At 40.3% G+C, this 18,301-nt stretch overlaps 1 protein-coding gene across 1 annotated transcript in view; it reads left to right on the top strand.

The window, feature by feature from the left end:
• Positions 1-391: 391 nt before the first annotated feature.
• The window catches only part of HNF4G (hepatocyte nuclear factor 4 gamma), an 81,233-nt gene continuing 63,323 nt past the window's right edge, over positions 392-18,301 (top strand). Inside the window, exon 1 of the mRNA XM_084621303.1 lies at positions 392-645. Coding sequence (XP_084477429.1) covers positions 474-645 — 172 coding nt within the window. The 5' untranslated portion in view covers positions 392-473. The remainder of the gene's footprint in view (positions 646-18,301) is intronic.

Here is an 18,301-nt window from a genome sequence, read left to right as displayed (position 1 = left end):
CATGGCTATGTGCCCTGTTGCCAGTGGGGCGAATGGCTCAGTTGGGGGGGGGGGTGTGCCCTCTCAGAACAATGGCGCCACTGACTCCCCACCAAGCCTGCCGGGCTACCCCTCGGTGCGGCGGGGCAAGCAGGCGCTTGGCAGGTGCACGCCCGCCACGTGAGCCAGGGAACGGGCCCAGCATGGGGTTTTCGTGCAGCGCTTCTCGCCTCGGCCTCCCGGCCAGGAGCACCCCCTGGGGCCGAGAAAGCCGCTTCCCCCGAGGCGCTGGGGCTGCCCCCGCCCGCGGAAAGGGCCCGGGCCGTGGGAGCAGCCGAGCCAGCAGGAGCCGCTTTCAGTTTTCCTTGAGGCGGCTGGTTACTGTTTAACATCCCCACCCACGTTTCAGTTTGTTTAGTAAATCGATCTGATGCTCGGGCTCAGCCTGGTGCCCTGTCGCCATTGAGCAAAGTTAATATCCCCCGCTCGAGCATATGGTAAAGGCTTTGCCAGCGAAACCAACCCAGCTCCCGCGGCCCGAGCAGGACGAGGGGCCCCCTGGGGGTTGGCGGGAGCCGTTCCCGGGGGATGCCGCCGCCGCCGCCGCCCTGACTTGCCGAGCTGCGACGCGAGAGGCAACGGAGCCGCCGCTGTGGCCAGCAGCAGGTAAGTTTCACTTGTGAGCCGGGAGTAACTGAGCGCCCCTCCCCCGCCACGCCGCTGCCCTTGCTTAGCACAGGGGCAGTCGGCTTCCCGGCCCAGCGCCCCAGGAGCCGCCGCCGCCGCCGCCGGCTTGGCTCGGGCTTCTTGGAAGCGGCGCCAAGTGCAAACGCAAAAAGTGGCTCTGGCTGCGCGAGGGAGAACAATGGTTTCCTGGGGGGGCGGGTCACGAGCCTCTGGGCGAGCTGCAGAAATCCATTTTGGGAGGGTGCCGCTGCAGGTTGCGGGGGGCTGGGCCGGGCCGCAGGCGGCCCACGAGGCGTTTAACGTGGAGGGCAGGGAGAAAGCAGGGCACTGGCATATCGAGAGAACGGCCAACGCATTCCCACGACTCTAAACTATACTTGCTCTGGTAACAAGAGAGGGGAAGCTTTGCACAGGAAATGTGTTACCTTGTTGAGTTCCGGGCCTGAACCTCGTGACCACACGTGAAGTGGGCTGGTTTGTTATTGTAGGGTTGGTGATCACAATGACACTTGGGAATTATGGAGGGCCTTATCAGGGCATGCTAAAGCGCACCGATTCTTTTTCAAAGGTAAAAACATTGTCGCATAGGCGGGGGGAAGAGCAAAGAATGATCTAGATTTCACACACAGATACCAGGTCAAGTTTTGGGGCCTACCGGTGCTTGCAAGCTAAATAACAGAAGAACAATTAATGGTGCAGTCTATGATACTGGCTTCCATTCCTGGTAGTTGGCATGAGAAATAGGTTCACATATTTTATTTAACATCTACTGTGCAGCAAAAATAACATAATTCTTCAAGTTAGTTTTCACATTTGCTATGGTCAATAATACCCCATCTCCATGCTAATGTGGGAAATTTCGTTATATAGCTATCAAACACTGTCTTTTTTGTACTGTTGAGTGCATAATATGTATTTTAGAGTTACTGTCATTTCCATCTGTATTATGAAGCTAATAAAGTATTTTAAAGTGTCATCCATATTATTAATTGAGTTTCTGAAAACTCATTGTGTGAGCCAGATTGATTGTATTAAACAGTTTTCCAGGTTCCTGAATCTCTTGATTTTAGGATTCACTTAAGAGTCATTGGAGAAAAATATAAAGCACTAAATAATTCCCATGTCCCTTAAAAGTACTATTTTGGAGCTTTTGCAACATGCCCAAGAGAAATCTGAAACATTCAATTATATCCAGGTGTTGATAGAATATCATGAACAAGATATTGTTGATTTTTCCTTTTTTATTGTGAGAGAAATGATAGAAAACCTTTAAAATGGTCTTTTGTAACAGTCTACACTTCCCATCATTTCTCTGTCTCTGAAGGTTTGACAGGAAAAAAGCATTTAAAAGGGCTATTCGTTGTCTGGTACTCAGTTCCCTGTCCCTCTCCTCCTCTCTCACTGATGCATACCAGCGGCTCACCTCATACACATAAAAAATATTAAGGTGTTGGACAAGATTGTAATGCAGTTATCTTGTTCAGAATGTTATCCTTCATTTTAGCAACTCACACGTATGGAGCATATAGTTTCCTCCATTGGCTCCTAGCACAAAGCATAACTTTACCTAAAACTTATTCTTTATAAGAAAGGGGAGATTCTGGGCCAAATTCCGCTCAGTTACACTAGTGTAAATCCAGAGTAACTAATAGACCTAATTCACTGTTTTGCTACAGCTCTTTTGTGCCACAAAGCCATCTTCCTAACTATACTTTTCAGCATAGGAGGAATCTCCAGGAAATGGGAGCCAGCATAGTAGCTCTATGCCACCCTCAAAAGGTAACCCCCAGTATAGAAGGCATGGCTGGAGAAAAGGAAGCATGATTGGGGTGTGTGTGTGTGTGTGTGTGTGACCTGGCAATCCCGAATTACCTGATCAGTCCCTTATGGATGTGCACACTCAGACATAAATTATTATCAGCCCTGAGGCTGCTCTAATCTCTACTGGGGGTTGATCTGGATCCTGACCCGGGTGAGGGTGTCTAAAGGTGATGTAAAGACATCTTTGCCCCTGTGCTTCTTCAGGTCCTATGCCTAAGAAAGGGGGTGGCATATCCTACTTGATTTCAGTTGAGTCGCTGTGCAGTTGCACCAATGTAAATGAGAATTTGAATGTCAATTTGCTTGAAGTGACTTATTCGGAATTTTGGTGAATATATTTGTTTAGCTACAAAACCAGTATCTACTTTAATCTTCTACTGACTTGCTGTATAAGAGCCTGATCCTGTAATGGTTTGAGTATACTCAGCTCCCATTGCGTCTCTCAGCAGAGACTCAGATTTTTCAATGTTGGACCTGAAAAAGAGGACCAATACATATTTTTGATGTTACATATTTATATATCCAGTATTATATGTCCTTCTACATTGTTTTTTTTTGTAGATATGGAGAAAACCAAAAATATTTCTTAAGCTTTTATTAATTCTTTTATAACATGTGAGATCACCAGTAAAATCAAACTTTTCTTTAAGGCATCCAAAATTAGTAACACAGTAACTGGCATTTTTATTAATAACACCTGCTGCAAAAAAGGTGGTTCCATCTGGGGAATTTCTGAGTAGTCAGTAAAACATTGTGATTTCTGCTTATATGAAAAAAATCTGTTATATCAAGAATAAGAATAAGTATGATATGCAGATAGTTGAGTTAAGACTCAATCACTGGTATGATGCTATCATAGAATCATAGAATATCAGGGTTGGAAGGGACCTCAGGAGGTCATCTAGTCCAACCCCCTGTTCAAAAGCAGGACCCATCCCCAATTAAATTCATTCTGAGCCAAATAGATTTTGGTTTGGACCTCTTTAAAGTAAAATGGACAAGCTGAACTCCATTTGTTAATTTCTGCACCTGTGCTCTAGATGGTATATTCCATACCCTTTTCCCCCTCTTTCACTCCCTCTTCCCATAATACCATACAGTAATATAGCCTGTGGATTGGCTATTTGATAGCTTACTGGTTAGGCTATTTAGGGATCACACATTCTTAATTTTCAATAGTAGTAAGGGCCCTTTGCTAGCTAGTTTTACAGCTTATAAGGTTTTAAAGATCCTTTGATTAATTTCTTTTCACCTGTTATTTAATTGAGCAACTCAGCTGTATGGAAGGCCATCTTTTGCTTCCTAAGTAAGTTTAAAAGCAGGTAAAGAGATCCTGTTTACAGTGACGTTAAGGAGGAAAATGTAGGCAGAGTTGTATCTTACACAGCACTGCTTCTTGTTGCTGTCTGATACATAATGTTTGATGGCTACATTGTTCCACTGTTTATATAGACTTTATTAGAAGGTAAAGGTTGATATTATTTTGTGATAAATTGTCACTTCTTATCATAGATGGTGATTTTTTATATCTGTTATAAGAAAGCATTCCATAAGCAAATTGTATTTGTAACATACTATATGTTACACTTAACAACGGTATACACATTACACAGAACTTGTTTGGTGTGCGCATCATTCTGAATCATGCCTACATGTTTTACTATTTTAAAGTATCCTGTATCATGTAAAGTTTTGGGATTATTTGCATTACGACCAGAGAGTGTGCTTAATGAGCAGCATTTTTGACACATGAGAGATGTTTTAATGCTTCCTTCAACCGCTTTGTTTCAATCAATTATTTTTCATTTCAAAATTTCAATTAAAAAAGCAACAACAAAAAATTGGGTTGGATAGCGTATATAATGTCACAGCTGAAATCTATCAAACTGAAAGGCCCAGGCTACGTTTTCAAACCTTTTTCAATTGTCAATTTAAGTAAATTGAAAATGAAAGGTCTTGGTTTCAGGATTGGGCCATTGAAACACAAGCATGCTGCTTTCATTTTGTAGAAGGGCAATCTCCCGCCACATAGGTATTTTTAAAAGGTTCATTCATAATTCTCCCTTCACTGTTCTATTGGAAATGACAGAATTCATTATTTTGAGGTCCTGAACTATTTTTCTGCAACTCGGGTGATGAATTGTATGAAATTTAGTTCACAATATGACATGGCATCCCACAAGATTTTAAAATTCTCAGGTCTAGAGCCTTCCCTCTGTGGCACACCATTGGGAAGATCTAGAGAGCCTTAGTCCAGATCCTCTGCCCCATATCTCCCATGAAGTAACAGGGAAGGATCTCTATCTAGTATTGACAGCAATTCTAAAAAGGGGGCTGGCACTCATATTTGGTAATTTACCAGAGCTTTCCAGACTGCTGTTGCCTGTGTTAGCTGTCTGGAAAGCTCTGGTAAATTACCAAATATGAGTGCCAGGGGTGCTTTCTGAATATTCAACCATATATTCCCTACTACATGGTTGCCCTGGCCAACAGGATCCCAGCAGCAGAGGACACCTGCAAATAACTTTGCTCCTACTATCTATTCCTGCTGGGGCAAAATTTGGCTCCAAACTCTGGGCTAGATTTGAACTGGTAGCCTAGAGGAAAGCCTCCATAATTCCTTACAATCACATAAATCATTTACTATCCCATTTCAGTATTGGCCATCATACTGAGTGGTTTCCTAAAATCTCTTAATGGAAATGGTCTTCCTTTTTGGAGGCTTTGGTCAGACAGACATACAATGATTCTGTTAGATTGATTTGAGATCTTTTGGGTTGGCTACCAGTTCAGTAATTTTTTACAATGTTTGTTCAGTTGCTCTTCAGTCTGCACTTTTGAGAATGTCACCAGGAAAACTGAATTAATAATCTTTTTACTTTTGAACTATGCAAATACAATGGTTGTTTTTAATTGTTGACCAGACATTGCTGATAGCTGGTGCCTATGTAATATGTATGTATATATGTTTTCTCTGTCACTATTTAGGATATCAGTTACTGGTTTCTGTTTTGGATGTTTAGATCCCAAAATGCATTGCACTCTTTCATAAAGAACTATATTTTTAAGAAGCATTCACTATCTTCCGAGTGTCTTGTCACAGTTCACTTTTAACATTTTTCTTACTCTTCTGTTGTTGCTTTTGACTTTCATATATTTTTCTATTATTCTTGCTCCTTGCTTTGAGCTTCAGTGAGTTTCTATATTAATATTAAACATATAACTGTAACATGTGGTTTAGGTGAACTTGGAGACACATTTTTTGAGTCTCAAACAGATTTGAACTGCCAGAACTTGTTCTAACATAAATTCAAACCACAGCACTAGAATATCATAACAGGAATAATTTTGGCCATGACAATGCTGTTGACAAAAGAAATAGTAAGAACAAAGACAAGAGATACAATCAGCTTCAGCATCAGATTCTGCTTATTGTTTTAGAATCCTGTAGATAAATAAATAACCCCATCACAAAGGTGTACTATAAGACTTAAATCAATACAAGGAATGACTAGTCATTATATCAAAAGGAAAAGGAATATACATAAAAATGGAACAGAAGGTCCTGTATTAGAATTTGCATAGAAGATGATACAGATGAGAGATGACTGGAAAAACAGGGGGGTGAGGGTTAAGGATGGGGTAAAGGATTTATTGATGTGAAAACGTGGAATGCCATTTGTTTACTCTACCTAGCTTCTGGACTAAAAATGATACTTTGGAGTGAACTTTTTTTATTTTTATTTTTAGTGTGGTAGAATTAGGCCCTACTCTTAAATTATTCAGAACATATTTAAAACAAACTGACTTGATATTCTGCTATCTTTTATCAATTTATTAATATTATTTAACATTGAATATAGCAACATAGATTATAAAACCACTGAGGAATAATCCAATCTAGATTAGAAACAGGAGTTGAGGGCACTCAGCACTTCATAGGATCAGACCTTATTGAGAGGATGAGCACCCCAGAGAACTACAGGGGGGTTTTTTGTTTTGTTTTTTGTTTGTTGTTGCTGGTTTCTTTGGTAAATGCTAGTATTTGTGGGGAAATGGCAAACTGGCAGCCTTGGAGAATGAGAACCTCTGTTTGTAAGGTAATACCAGCATAGGTATGAACAGTGCAAGTTCTTCATACTGCTCCAAACTATGCCTCAGTCCTCAGCTGGAAGGGCCAAGAAGGTAATTCAATCTTCATGCTGTCAGTCCTTCTTCACCCTGCTGTATCTGCCAACAAAGGAAAATGTAACAGTGCATTTTATGATTTGGACACTTGTCCACGAGAAACTTGACTGAGATCAGCAACTCAATTTAAATTTTGAACAATATGTTGGCTAATGGCAAAATTTGAGAACAAGCAATTCTACTCTAGTAATGTCTTTTTCAATAGGAAGGCAATAAAGGCCCCTTTAAAAAATTGAAGAAACATGGGAAACTTTAAATCAGTAAATTTATAGCCCAAGGACAAGGAGGTACTAAGTGGGTTACTAAAAGCAGGAAGCAGCTGAAAAAGGAATTCAAATTTTAACAAAAATTTCACCATGAGTTTTGTACGTATAAAATTTAATAAGAGTTTTTATCTCCTTTTACTCTAATAGGTCAAGTAATTTATTTCCTGAGATGTATTTGAAGTTGAAAAAAAATAAGCTCGAAAATGAAATACGCTGCCAGTACCCTGGCAAAGATCACTCTAAGTATGTATGGTATCACACAGAGTCAAATGAATGTTTTAAAATTAAGTTATATAATGTAGCAAAATCCTTGGCAGGAAGAAAATGAGCACAGCTCAGACTGGTTCGGAGAATAATAACAGCCTACTGCAGCAAATAGTTTAACCCTTGGCACTCTACACCTTTAGTTGCTTCACATTTTAGGCTAGACCCATTATTTCCCACCAAGGTAGTGGCTGATCAGGGTGCATCATATAACAGCTGTCGCCAAGTATGTGCTGAATTGTTAAAACCCTCATGACATTAAGGTGATTCAGCAATCCGTCAAGACCATGTAGGTAAATGGACATGCAAAGGCTGTTGACCATTTGGTACTAACAGGCTGGAGAAGGCCTGGAAGAGTGGCTCTGCTCTGAAGAGTGACTATAAAAATAGCATTTTCTTATTCAATAGCTGTGATCTCTGTGGGTAATCAAAGTAGTAGTTTTTATATTTTATCATCAGTCTATGGGAAAAGTCTTCTCTCACTCAGGTCAATGTGGTTGAGGGGAAAAGCCCTAATCATCTCTATGTCCGACCAAACAGTCCAATAACAAAATTCCCCGAAGGAGGGTTATGTTGTACACTTCCATATACAGACTATATCTGTAGGATTAAGCCTTGTCCCATAACTACAGTTCATTTAACTGTGGATGAGCAAAGTAGCCCTATTATCATCACCTAGCTGAAGAACCTGACTTACCCTGTAGTCCTTCAGTGAGAGAGAGGGCATTTTCTCTGGCATTGGGGAAGCTGTCTTACTTGATAATGACTTACTTTCCACAGTAACTATTCAGTTTTCAATTATGATTTCCTCCCCATTGAATGAGGATAATGGTGTCTTTAAGGGACTAAATTCTCTTGCTTCACAACTTACCTATGGTCTGATCCTATTACCATTGAAGTCCAAACTCTAAGTGACTTCAGTGGGAACAGGATTGGCCCCTAAGATGGACACATGCCCAGTGCAAGTCTTTTGTAGTCACAGTGACTATAAAGGGACTGTAGTTTGCAGAGAACAAGCATTGTCAGAGAAACTGGCTGTATATGCAGGCTCATCCTTCAGTTTTGTGAGGGAATGAGGAATTTTAAGAGACAATCCAGGCTAATGGGCCATATGAAGAAAGAAGTTACATGTATGTAGATTTTGAGAAGACCAAAGGACCTATGTGTATGTGAAAACACTAAAGGGACCATCAATGCCTGCCAGTGAGAATGCATTTTCACGAGGAAAATATGTGAGTATTTTTTGGCACTAGTGTTGGTGCACTGGTGTAGACTAGCCACAGGCATTTTTACCAGCATGTTACTGTTCCTGCACATAGGTTACAATTACATAGTTTATAGCAGTAATGTAATTCCACTGGTGCTGAAAAACAATGACAAATTTTCCTAGTGTAGATAATGTCTGAGAGACAGTGTTTGTCTGAATCCTGCATTATCCATAGCTGGGGGTAAAATTGGTGGGTAATATGAGATTGCTAGTTGCCTGTCTTCTCACACTGATACAAAACATTTAATTCTGATATTGGTATCTGACATAGATCCCTGTTGAAAATCAATAACCTGCTTACAGCAGGAACCTTACATCTTGACCTAAACCCATTTAGAACCATTTTATATGCCACATTAGTCATGTAATTTAAGGGAGGGAACCCTCTCAACAATCTACTGTTAGTGTATTCAGTTTATTTATTTTTGTTTTCCAGCCATAAGAGATGTTGATAACACTACTTGCACCTGGTAGTCTAAAAACATTTGCGTTTACATATTAAATACAGCAAAGGTTCTCAAATTGAGGTCCATGGAGCTCATGGTGGTGGTCTGCAGTGTGCTGGTGGGTAACGTACTGCCTCCTCTTCCTTAGCAGCAAGAACTAAGTTGTATTAGCAGAAGGTAAAAATAATTATTTTATTTTCCATGTAAGCAGCTACTATAGTTGTCAAAGGGATGTTACACAATTGTACATGAGAAGGTAGGTGGTCTGTATGTGTGAATAAACTATAAAGGGTGGGAAAGTCATTCACCAGACAATCTCTTTATTAAAACATAGTTCACACTATGAAAAATTTAGAACCCCCAAAGTTTACCAATTGACATGATAAAGTGCCATTGATTTTTGTTAGGTTTCAGAGTAACAGCCGTGTTAGTCTGTATTCGCAAAAAGAAAAGGAGTACTTGTGGCACCTTAGAGACTAACCAATTTATTAGAGCATGAGCTTTCGTGAGCTACAGATGCATCTGATGAAGTGAGCTGTAGCTCACGAAAGCTTATGCTCTAATAAATTGGTTAGTCTCTAAGGTGCCACAAGTCCTCCTATTGATTTTTGTGCAAAACTTCCAGTCAGTTCATTGCAAGTTCTATGCGCACAGCAATGGTAGGATAAAGTGTCTACTTTTATTCATACTTTCAATTTGTAGTGGTGGAAAATCTTTGAAATTCCTTGCCGTAACCCTGGGGAACTACACTAAATAAAATAAATGGGAAAGGTTTGATTTTGACTTTCAAGAAAGCTGAAGATAGGCATTATCTGAGTTAGAAAAGTCTTGAGTGTCACATGTAATAAGTGTGTTAAGAAATAAGGTTTAGTATGCTTAAGGTCCCCTGTTTTCGGTTTTTATTTTATTTATTTCCCCCCAGAATTTATCGGTGTTTATGACTACAACAACAAAAACAGGTGAATATCGGTGGAAAAAATATTAAATAATTTTCTGGGTAAATATTGGGGTTTATTTTGCTGGACAGAGAGACAGGAGGAAAAGTATTCAGTAGTTTAATGCTTTGATGAATGGTATTCAGTGCTGCAGAACTAAAACAGAACTCAAAATGCAGTGCCACCTCTGAGTTTAATAAAACAATATATCTGTAATCCCCAAATAAAACTTTTCATTTGAATAAACAGTTTACTGTTGTAGACTTTTAGAACTATTACCCTGTAAACATTTATATTTAGTAATTGGGCCGTGCCATTTGCAGAGCATACACTCAACAACTTCATCCTCTCTCCTGTATTTGTTTTTTTAAAACTTCTGAATACTTCCTTGTGTTCTGAAATCTATTCTGATACTAATTTTCTTTTTGTTTCCATTTTTGTGTGTCAGATTTTTAAAAACTGTAGTTATCTGTTAGCAGCTTGAAATGTGTATGTGGTGGGTGTGAGATTCATCAGTATGTTCAGAGCTTGCGTGCATCCTGTTTGTTTATTCTGTGTATCTTCTAGACCAGTGGTTCCCAAACTTGTTCCGCCGCTTGTGCAGGGAAAGCCCCTGGCAGGCTGGGCTGGTTTGTTTACCTGCCGCGTCCGCAGGTTCGGCCGATTGCGGGTCCCAGTGGACACGGTTCGCTGCTCCAGGCCAATAGGAGCTGCTGGAAGCGGCGGCCAGTACGTCCCTAGGCCCGCGCTGCTTCCAGCACCTCCCATTAGCCTGGAGCAGCGAACCACGGACACTGGGAGCCGCGATCGGCCGAACCTGCGGATGCGGCAGGTAAACAAACCAGCCCGGTCCGCCAGGGGCTTTCCCTGCACAAGCGGCGGAACAAGTTTGGGAACCACTGATCTAGACTAATACATAGCCTTACTTCAACAAGCAGATTTGCATATATACACGGGCTAATGTATTATTGTGATACATTTATCTCATGCAATGTATTGTATTTTCCTAATAAAACAAGTTATTTTTTATATATTTGAATGATAGAAAAGTAGGATGAAAATTGGAAGAAAAACAAATAATACTTTTTCTTAAAACCCAGAATTTAAACAGAAAACAAAGGGGCTTAAGTATGTTTTATAAATATGGTGATGTCTATTTTTCCAGTGTCTTGAGATTTGCAGAAATACCCAACCATATACATGAATATCTAGTTATGCTTGTAAGAAAAAAGATACAGTATTATTTTTAGTAAATGTTTGATTATTACCACAAACTTACTTAAAACTGATACATTTTTAAATTATATGCATGTCTATGCTTTACTAGAGTCAGTCAGTAAAATGCCTTGTTTTATCTTTAGGAATTTCATTTAATTCATTAAAACCCTATTTGTGTTTACTCAATTGATTTTTATTTTTAAGAATGAGTCTCTACTAAAATAACAATGGAGACAATAAAAATCTCATATTTTGGGACTTCTTAAATCGGAGTTTAAAATAAGTAAATTGGTTGAGCTAGTTGGATAATCTGGTACTTGGTAACATACCTCTCAAATTTACCTCATCTTATCATTTATTTTAATCCCAAAATGATCTATGTTCTACATAAATGAGATATCCCATGACTTTCATTGTTGACAATTATTTACATTGAGAATAAAGAATCATAAAGCTGAGATAACAGAATTATTGAAGGAACATATCCTACAGCATTTTAAATTTCCTGCCTGTTTTTGTGTTTCCTTATTTTGTCACACATTGCATCCCACATTTGGCCCTAGTACACTTGAGTGTACCAAGCAGTGTTGAGCTTTCCACAGTTCACATGCACCTCCCAAATCTACAGGGTTATAATTAAAAAAATCCCCTTAATTAATGTGATGTTAACTCTTGATTTTTCTACAAATATTTTTCCATTGACTGACATAGCTACAGTCATACCTGAATAGTCTTGTCATAGTTGACTCAAGCTGTATGTGTGTGACAGTCACTTTAGAAATTGATATTAAGAAATAGGTAAGAGGTACAGTTACTTATAGGATATTTTTTGTGTGGCATAAGCTGGTCATAGATACCTGACTGTTTTGGAGCAGTCAGCCAGCCTTTGCAGGAAAGATGGAGAAAGTAGCAACTTGTTTATGTGTTAGCAGCAGCATGCGAAACTGCAGGATGCCATGTTGTTCCTATTCTGGCTAGACTAGAACTGCTGCTAAGTGCTCCCTTTAGAAAAGGAAAGGAAGGGATCCAGGAGGAATGCTGGAGGAGAATTCTTTCCATGTTTTGTCTCCTAGTTCCAGTCACAACCTCATTCCCTACCCTTTGAATGCAAGGTCTGTTCAAGGCTACTGCCAACATTTGTTGTACCCTGTCCATAACTGGTGGGTCTGTGGCACCAACAGTACAGAAGTGAGCTGGCTAAGCAGAAGTGCATGCATTGTATCTTTTCCAAGGGTGTAGCAGGGGCCACAATGTGTCTGGGATAGTGAGAGGGGATCCAAGGAGACCAGTGGTAGACAAGTATAGGAAACAGAGAGGAATTAGAGAGAAATCAGATCAGAGTCTGGAGCGAGCCTACTGAGAGTTTTAAAAGTCAGGAAGACCCTTTTAACCTGGATCTTGAAATGAATGGGGAGCAAGTGGAGTCATTTCAGGATGGCAGTGATGTGGTTGTGATTCTTTGTTCATGTAAGAGGGTGACTAACAGCAGTCTGTTCATGCTGAAGTTGGGAAGCTTGCATTTGGAGGCCACAGAATTACAATAGTCAGGGTGAGTGGAGACGAAGGCAGAGATGTAGTCAAGGCAATTGGTGTTCAAGTGCAGTGTTCCAGGAATGGAGAAGGCAGATTTGCAACCAGAGGGATTTGGGAAGAGAAGAAAAGGTCAAACATGACACTAACATTACTGAGAGTGGAAGCAAATCAAAAAGAAGAGAAGAGAAATAAAGGAGATGAAACTGTTTTGGGACACAAACCTGATACACTTTGTCACAGGAAGCTGAAAGGAAGCCATACATTTATTTGAACTGGACAGGAAGAGGGTGAAGAGAGAAAGAGAGAAGTCCTAAAGGGTGTTAAATATTTGTACAGTTGACAGAGCAAAAGCAATGGTTAAAATTATAGGGAGAGCATTGATGGCTCCAGTTGAAATGCCCAAGAGAAGTTAGTAAGATAATGATCAGAAGAAACAAGGTACATAGGCAAAGGCAGATTACTGATTTGTGGGGCCCTGGGCAAGAGCAAGTGGGGGTCCCTCCCCACTGCTTCTGCCTGAAGTCCCCCCAACACTCCTGCCAGAGAGCTGGGTTGGGGCGCGGGGGCTTCCCCCACCCACCCAGCAGTCCTGCTGGGGAGTGGGTTTGGGGTGCGGGGACTTCCCCCCACTCCCCAACTGGAGTGGCAGGTGGAGGGGGCAGGCATTTATTTTTTGGTACTATCTGTATGTAAGGCATTTCTTACTTGCTTACCAACACAGGACCACTATTCCAGTTCTGTTTATTTTTTAAAATAAAGTCCAGTTCAACCAGTTTTGTGATATGAAATCGTTAACCTGATTTTTAAACATTGTTTCAAATGAAGGGTACCAATAATTTTGTATATCTCAGAACTGTATATCTCATTTTGTACATTAGAGATAATTCAGTTGATTTAATTTTAAAAAATAATAAAAAATCAGATGGGGTCACTCACCATTCTGTTAATGAGATATTTGTGCCTGTCTTATAGACACAAGTCTTTCAATCTTGGGATGAATGTTTCAGAAGGATACTTGGAGCGTCTTTCCAATGCTCAACCATTTGCGGTATTTTGTTTTTGTTGCAGTCATCACTGAAAATCCAATTTCAGAGAGATACGTGGAGCGGAACAGGAGCAAAGTTTTGACAGTGAGTTCACTGAGTTGCGGGTATTCACTTCTGACTTTGAGCCAGAAAATAGATAGTCACTTTGTGAAACTGTAACTTCAGACCCTCATCCCTTGACAGTTCCAGTAACTTGTCCTCCAATGATGGTGACAGAGAGGTCTCAGTTTCTAGAGAGGAGAATGGATCACAAGCCCATTGCTTTCCTTTCCATGGATCAGAGTCTGATGGGAAATAGTCCTTGAACTTTTGAAGCATTGATTTTAGATGGGATGCAATTATTTCATGTAGGAGAGGCAGATCCACATCTTTACTGTCATCAATAGCCAGAAATGCAAAAGATGGGAACGTGTCATAACAGTTGCACCCCACTCTCTCTTTCCAGACTTTGAGCTTTTTTTTTTTTAGAGGCCGTGATCTTGTCAGCCAATACAAAGACACTTGACATACTTTCCTGTATAGAGAGATTGAGCTGATTGAAGTGATCAAATATATCTGCCAAATATGCAAGCTTGCCGAGCCGTTGTAAGTCCTAAAAGTATGCTGCCGGAGGAGACTTCTTTTGAGACAGAAAGGCTTCCAGTTCACATTGCAGTTCATACACTCGATTTAATATTTTGCCATGGGATAACCACTGCACTTCAACGTGTAAGAGTAAGTAATGGTATTTGGACCCCATCTCTTCACACATTGTAGCAAAGATGTGAGAATTGAGTCAATTCGCTTTCACAAAATTCACAATTTTAACAACCATACAGAGGACGTCATTAAGCTCTTAAGACAATTTCTTGGCTGCCAAGATCTTTTGAGGAATGAAGCAGTGTTCCATCACTCTCGCCACTAAACCTGAATGTCTACGTGTCATTGCGGTCGCTCTGTCAGTGCAAATTCTAGCGCAGCAGTCCCACTGAAATCCAGGTCCTGTCACCTACTTGTTTAGGATCCAGAAGATTTCAGCACCTGTTGTGTTTTCTAGCAGTTTTTCACAACAGAGTAGATCTTTGTGAAATGTGCATTCATAGGCAACAAGAAACGCTGTGTTGGATAAGTCAATGGACTTTTCTAACTAAATTGCGAATGAGCTTGACATTCTCACCCTTTCTATCAAGTGAGCTTCGATGTCTTCTGCAATATCAGTGATTTGACATGAGACAGTATCATTTGACAGTGGAATTCAACTCACGTTTTTGGCAGCTGAATCACCCAAGACTTGGTGATGGGCATCTATTACTGAAGGCACAATTAGTTCTTCACCAACTCTAAATGACAGCTCACATTTAGCTGTGTGTAGGGACAGCAGATATGATGCTTTTAACATTCCTTCATTTGATGTTACGGCAGTGTGTAGTAGTTTCTTTTGCCCCTTCACTTCATCCCACTTCCATTGGAAGAATTCCACTGGCTTTTCTTTTAAATTTAGATGCTTTTTTTCAAGGTGTCGAATCATTTTTGAAAGTTTCATAGCACTGTTGCTCAGAGTCATGCCACATACAACACAGAGGGTTTTTACGCATTCTCCATCCTCACTTGCAACAAACCCATACTTAAGATGAATCATATCACTGACTGAAGGCCGAACGTTTCCTTTTCTTTTCTAACCCTTCTTCCTTATCATGTTTGGAGTCACTCGCATCTCTATTATGTTTTTCTGAACTTTCGTTAGTTCCAAAAAATCAATCCAGAGTTAACTGCTTTGACAATGACATTATTTGGTTTAGCTGAGGTAAAAGTTTTACTAGAACTTAAATTTCACTTTCTGTTAACTACTTCCTTCCAACAAATGCATGTGCACATGCTTTGCATATCAGCACCATGGCAACTGATGTCAACCCAGTTGGTTTGTTCATTTACTTATTTATTATTTTTTAATGTTCAGAAATAATTGAATCAATACTGTGATGAAAAATATAAGTACATGTAAGGATGGTCTGAATGAACCTTGATAGCTAGCTGGGAGGGGGAGAGACTTCAGGAGCAAACTATATTTACATGAACACACCTACTCTGCCATGATATCCGGAAGATAGAGTGGTGTTGCTCAAAGTGATCAACTTTGGCTGGTGTTGGGTTACAAATCACTTAAGTACTAAATGCCATGGTAGTGAAATGTTATCAATGTTGTTGTCTTTATTGTATGAATAAAAGGGGAACAGAACTATGTGTAACCTGTCCCAAATGAGAGGAACCACAGCTGGCAGGGTGGCCAGCCAGAGCAAGTGCTCAGATGGTGGAGCAGCAATGTGCCTTCTTCCCCAGGTGGGAAGTGAACTCACACAGATGTACCTCTGAACCCTGGGTCCTCACTGCCCAAGGACAACCACTGTGAGTGGGGTGTAGTGAGGGAGCAGGGGGAGCACAGATAAGGAATTTTTGGTGGTAGAACTCAAGAACATGGGGCAGAAGGCACTGCTCCCCACACTTTGGGGTGGGTGTCCTGCTCACAGTTTTATGATTATGAATCCTTCTTGTGGCATTTTCCCTAATTAATGTCAGGTGCCTTCCCTTCTTTCATTAAAAGTTTCTTTTCTACACTCAGACTCTGTTCTTGCGAGTGGGGATGTATTGCCTCTCAGAGGCGCCCAGGGGTGGTGTGTAATTTTCCCAGGGTACTGGGTGGGGGCTCGAGCCAGTTCTGTGTTGTATTGTTGAAAAAGAACTCCTAGATATTGAACCTAGCCCTGGTTGCTGCCGGCTCCACCTGGCTGAAGGGGTACATACAAAAATATTTTAAATATTAATATTCTGTGTCAGGGAAATATCAGGGACTGGCAAGGAGGTCCATGGAGCAGTTGTTGAGAAACGCTGGTGTAGAGTCAGCAACTTGACCTTTACTGTACTTCATGGCAGGCACCACTGTCAGATAAAATATTTACTAATTGTAATGTGGGCTTTAATGGATCCTTTGCTCAAAACTTCTTAAGCATGTACACATGCAGTGGCACACATCCAGTACATAAAAGTTTTTGGCACATAAGTGTTTTATTTTTAGTGGTTTACAGCTAACCATAAGATTCTTCTTTAAGGGAAACCCACATGAGCAAGTCCTAAGAGTGAATGCTTTTTACTGGCTTTCTGGTTACTGGAGTTGTTTTGTAGCTGATGCACTTTATAACAAACAAAACTCAGGCTAGCACAACAGGGCTCTGGACTCTCAATGTTACCATAATACAAACAATTACCACTAGTGATAATCATGGTCCAATGGCAACAGTTTTGCCAGGTGAGCAAAAGGATGCTTCCTCACCTGATCAAGTTAAAAGGACCCGTCCTATGTCTATCTCAGCTGGAAATTGCTCTTTGCAGATTTTATGACAAGCAGCATTGTTCAACTATGCCAAGTTGCAACTAGCATTGATGCCACACTGTTCCTCAGAATGTCTGGTTTTGATGAACACTTTCCCACTCAGCAATGGCAAAGATGGCATAATCCTCCTCTAGATCCCAGGATTGGTTGTGGTCCACTGTCTCATTTGTGATTTTTTCTTTTTCATTTTGTTTGAGATTGAATTTGAGAGAGAGCTTTGTTCTGGACAGCAACTTATGGCAGTGGGCTGAAGAGATGAGATTTAACTGAATCATCAAACTAATACACAAAGAAAATATGTGAAAATTGAAATGGCAAGGTAGAGTGGCTTGGTTGTTGAGGTAGATAAAATAACTAGGTTCTCAGGGAAATGAGGTAGGGATTTTTTTTTTCTGAACTAGCTTTAGCTTGAACTGCAATAGCTGATGTAGAAAGCATAAACATTATAAAACTTGATGAAAATAGAAATAAATATTTGTCACCCTTTCTTTCATTATTTTGTGCTTAAGAATCTGCAGTTTTGTGATCCTCAGCCCAATGAAAATAAAACTAGTATTCAATGTGTGTACAGACAAGTGTGTGTGTGTATGTGTATATATATATATATATATATATATATATATATATATATATTTTCTTCCTTAAATGTGTGTGTGTATATATATTTATATATATATTTTAAATATATATATTTCATTTATTTACTATGGGACTTTGCCATCAGAACAGTTTTTGATGTTGGAATGCACATAAAAATCAGGAATACACTGAGAAATCAATGTCTCTTGCTAGTTTTTTAATGAGAATAATAATGTATTTATTTTTCTTCCTTTACCCTTTGGAATCACTGAGGCAAATTGTGACTGATCTTAGCAATTTCAAGTACCTGTTTGTGACTAGAAGAATAAAGTCAGCTTGGAGTAAACATTGCTGTGCTCCAGTACTGACACCGACATACCATATTGAGCTAAAATAGCCAGAAAGGCTGACAGAGCTTGCACGTCTCAAAGTTAGCTATCTATCCCCACTCCAGTGTGACTGGGAGCAGGGGAGCTACTTAGTTGTCAGTTAGCAAGGGATTAACTTCAGTCCAACTTCCTCCTCCTCTTGCTCAAGTACTCAGGGAGAAGCTGTAAGTGTGATGGCTTGGGGACAGAGGGAGAATACCTTTGGGAATGTTGGGCTTCACCTCAGGCTCCCAAGATTGGCCTGAATCCTAAAATGGGGAGTCTTGTTTCAAGGCTTGATCCAAAGCCTACTGAAGTCCATGGAAAGATTCTCATTGAC

The sequence above is a fragment of the Lepidochelys olivacea genome (assembly GCF_965140295.1).
Source record: "Lepidochelys olivacea isolate rLepOli2 genome assembly, chromosome: 2".
Lineage (NCBI taxonomy): Eukaryota > Metazoa > Chordata > Testudines > Cheloniidae > Lepidochelys > Lepidochelys olivacea.
This window is presented reverse-complemented; position numbering and strand designations above follow the sequence as displayed.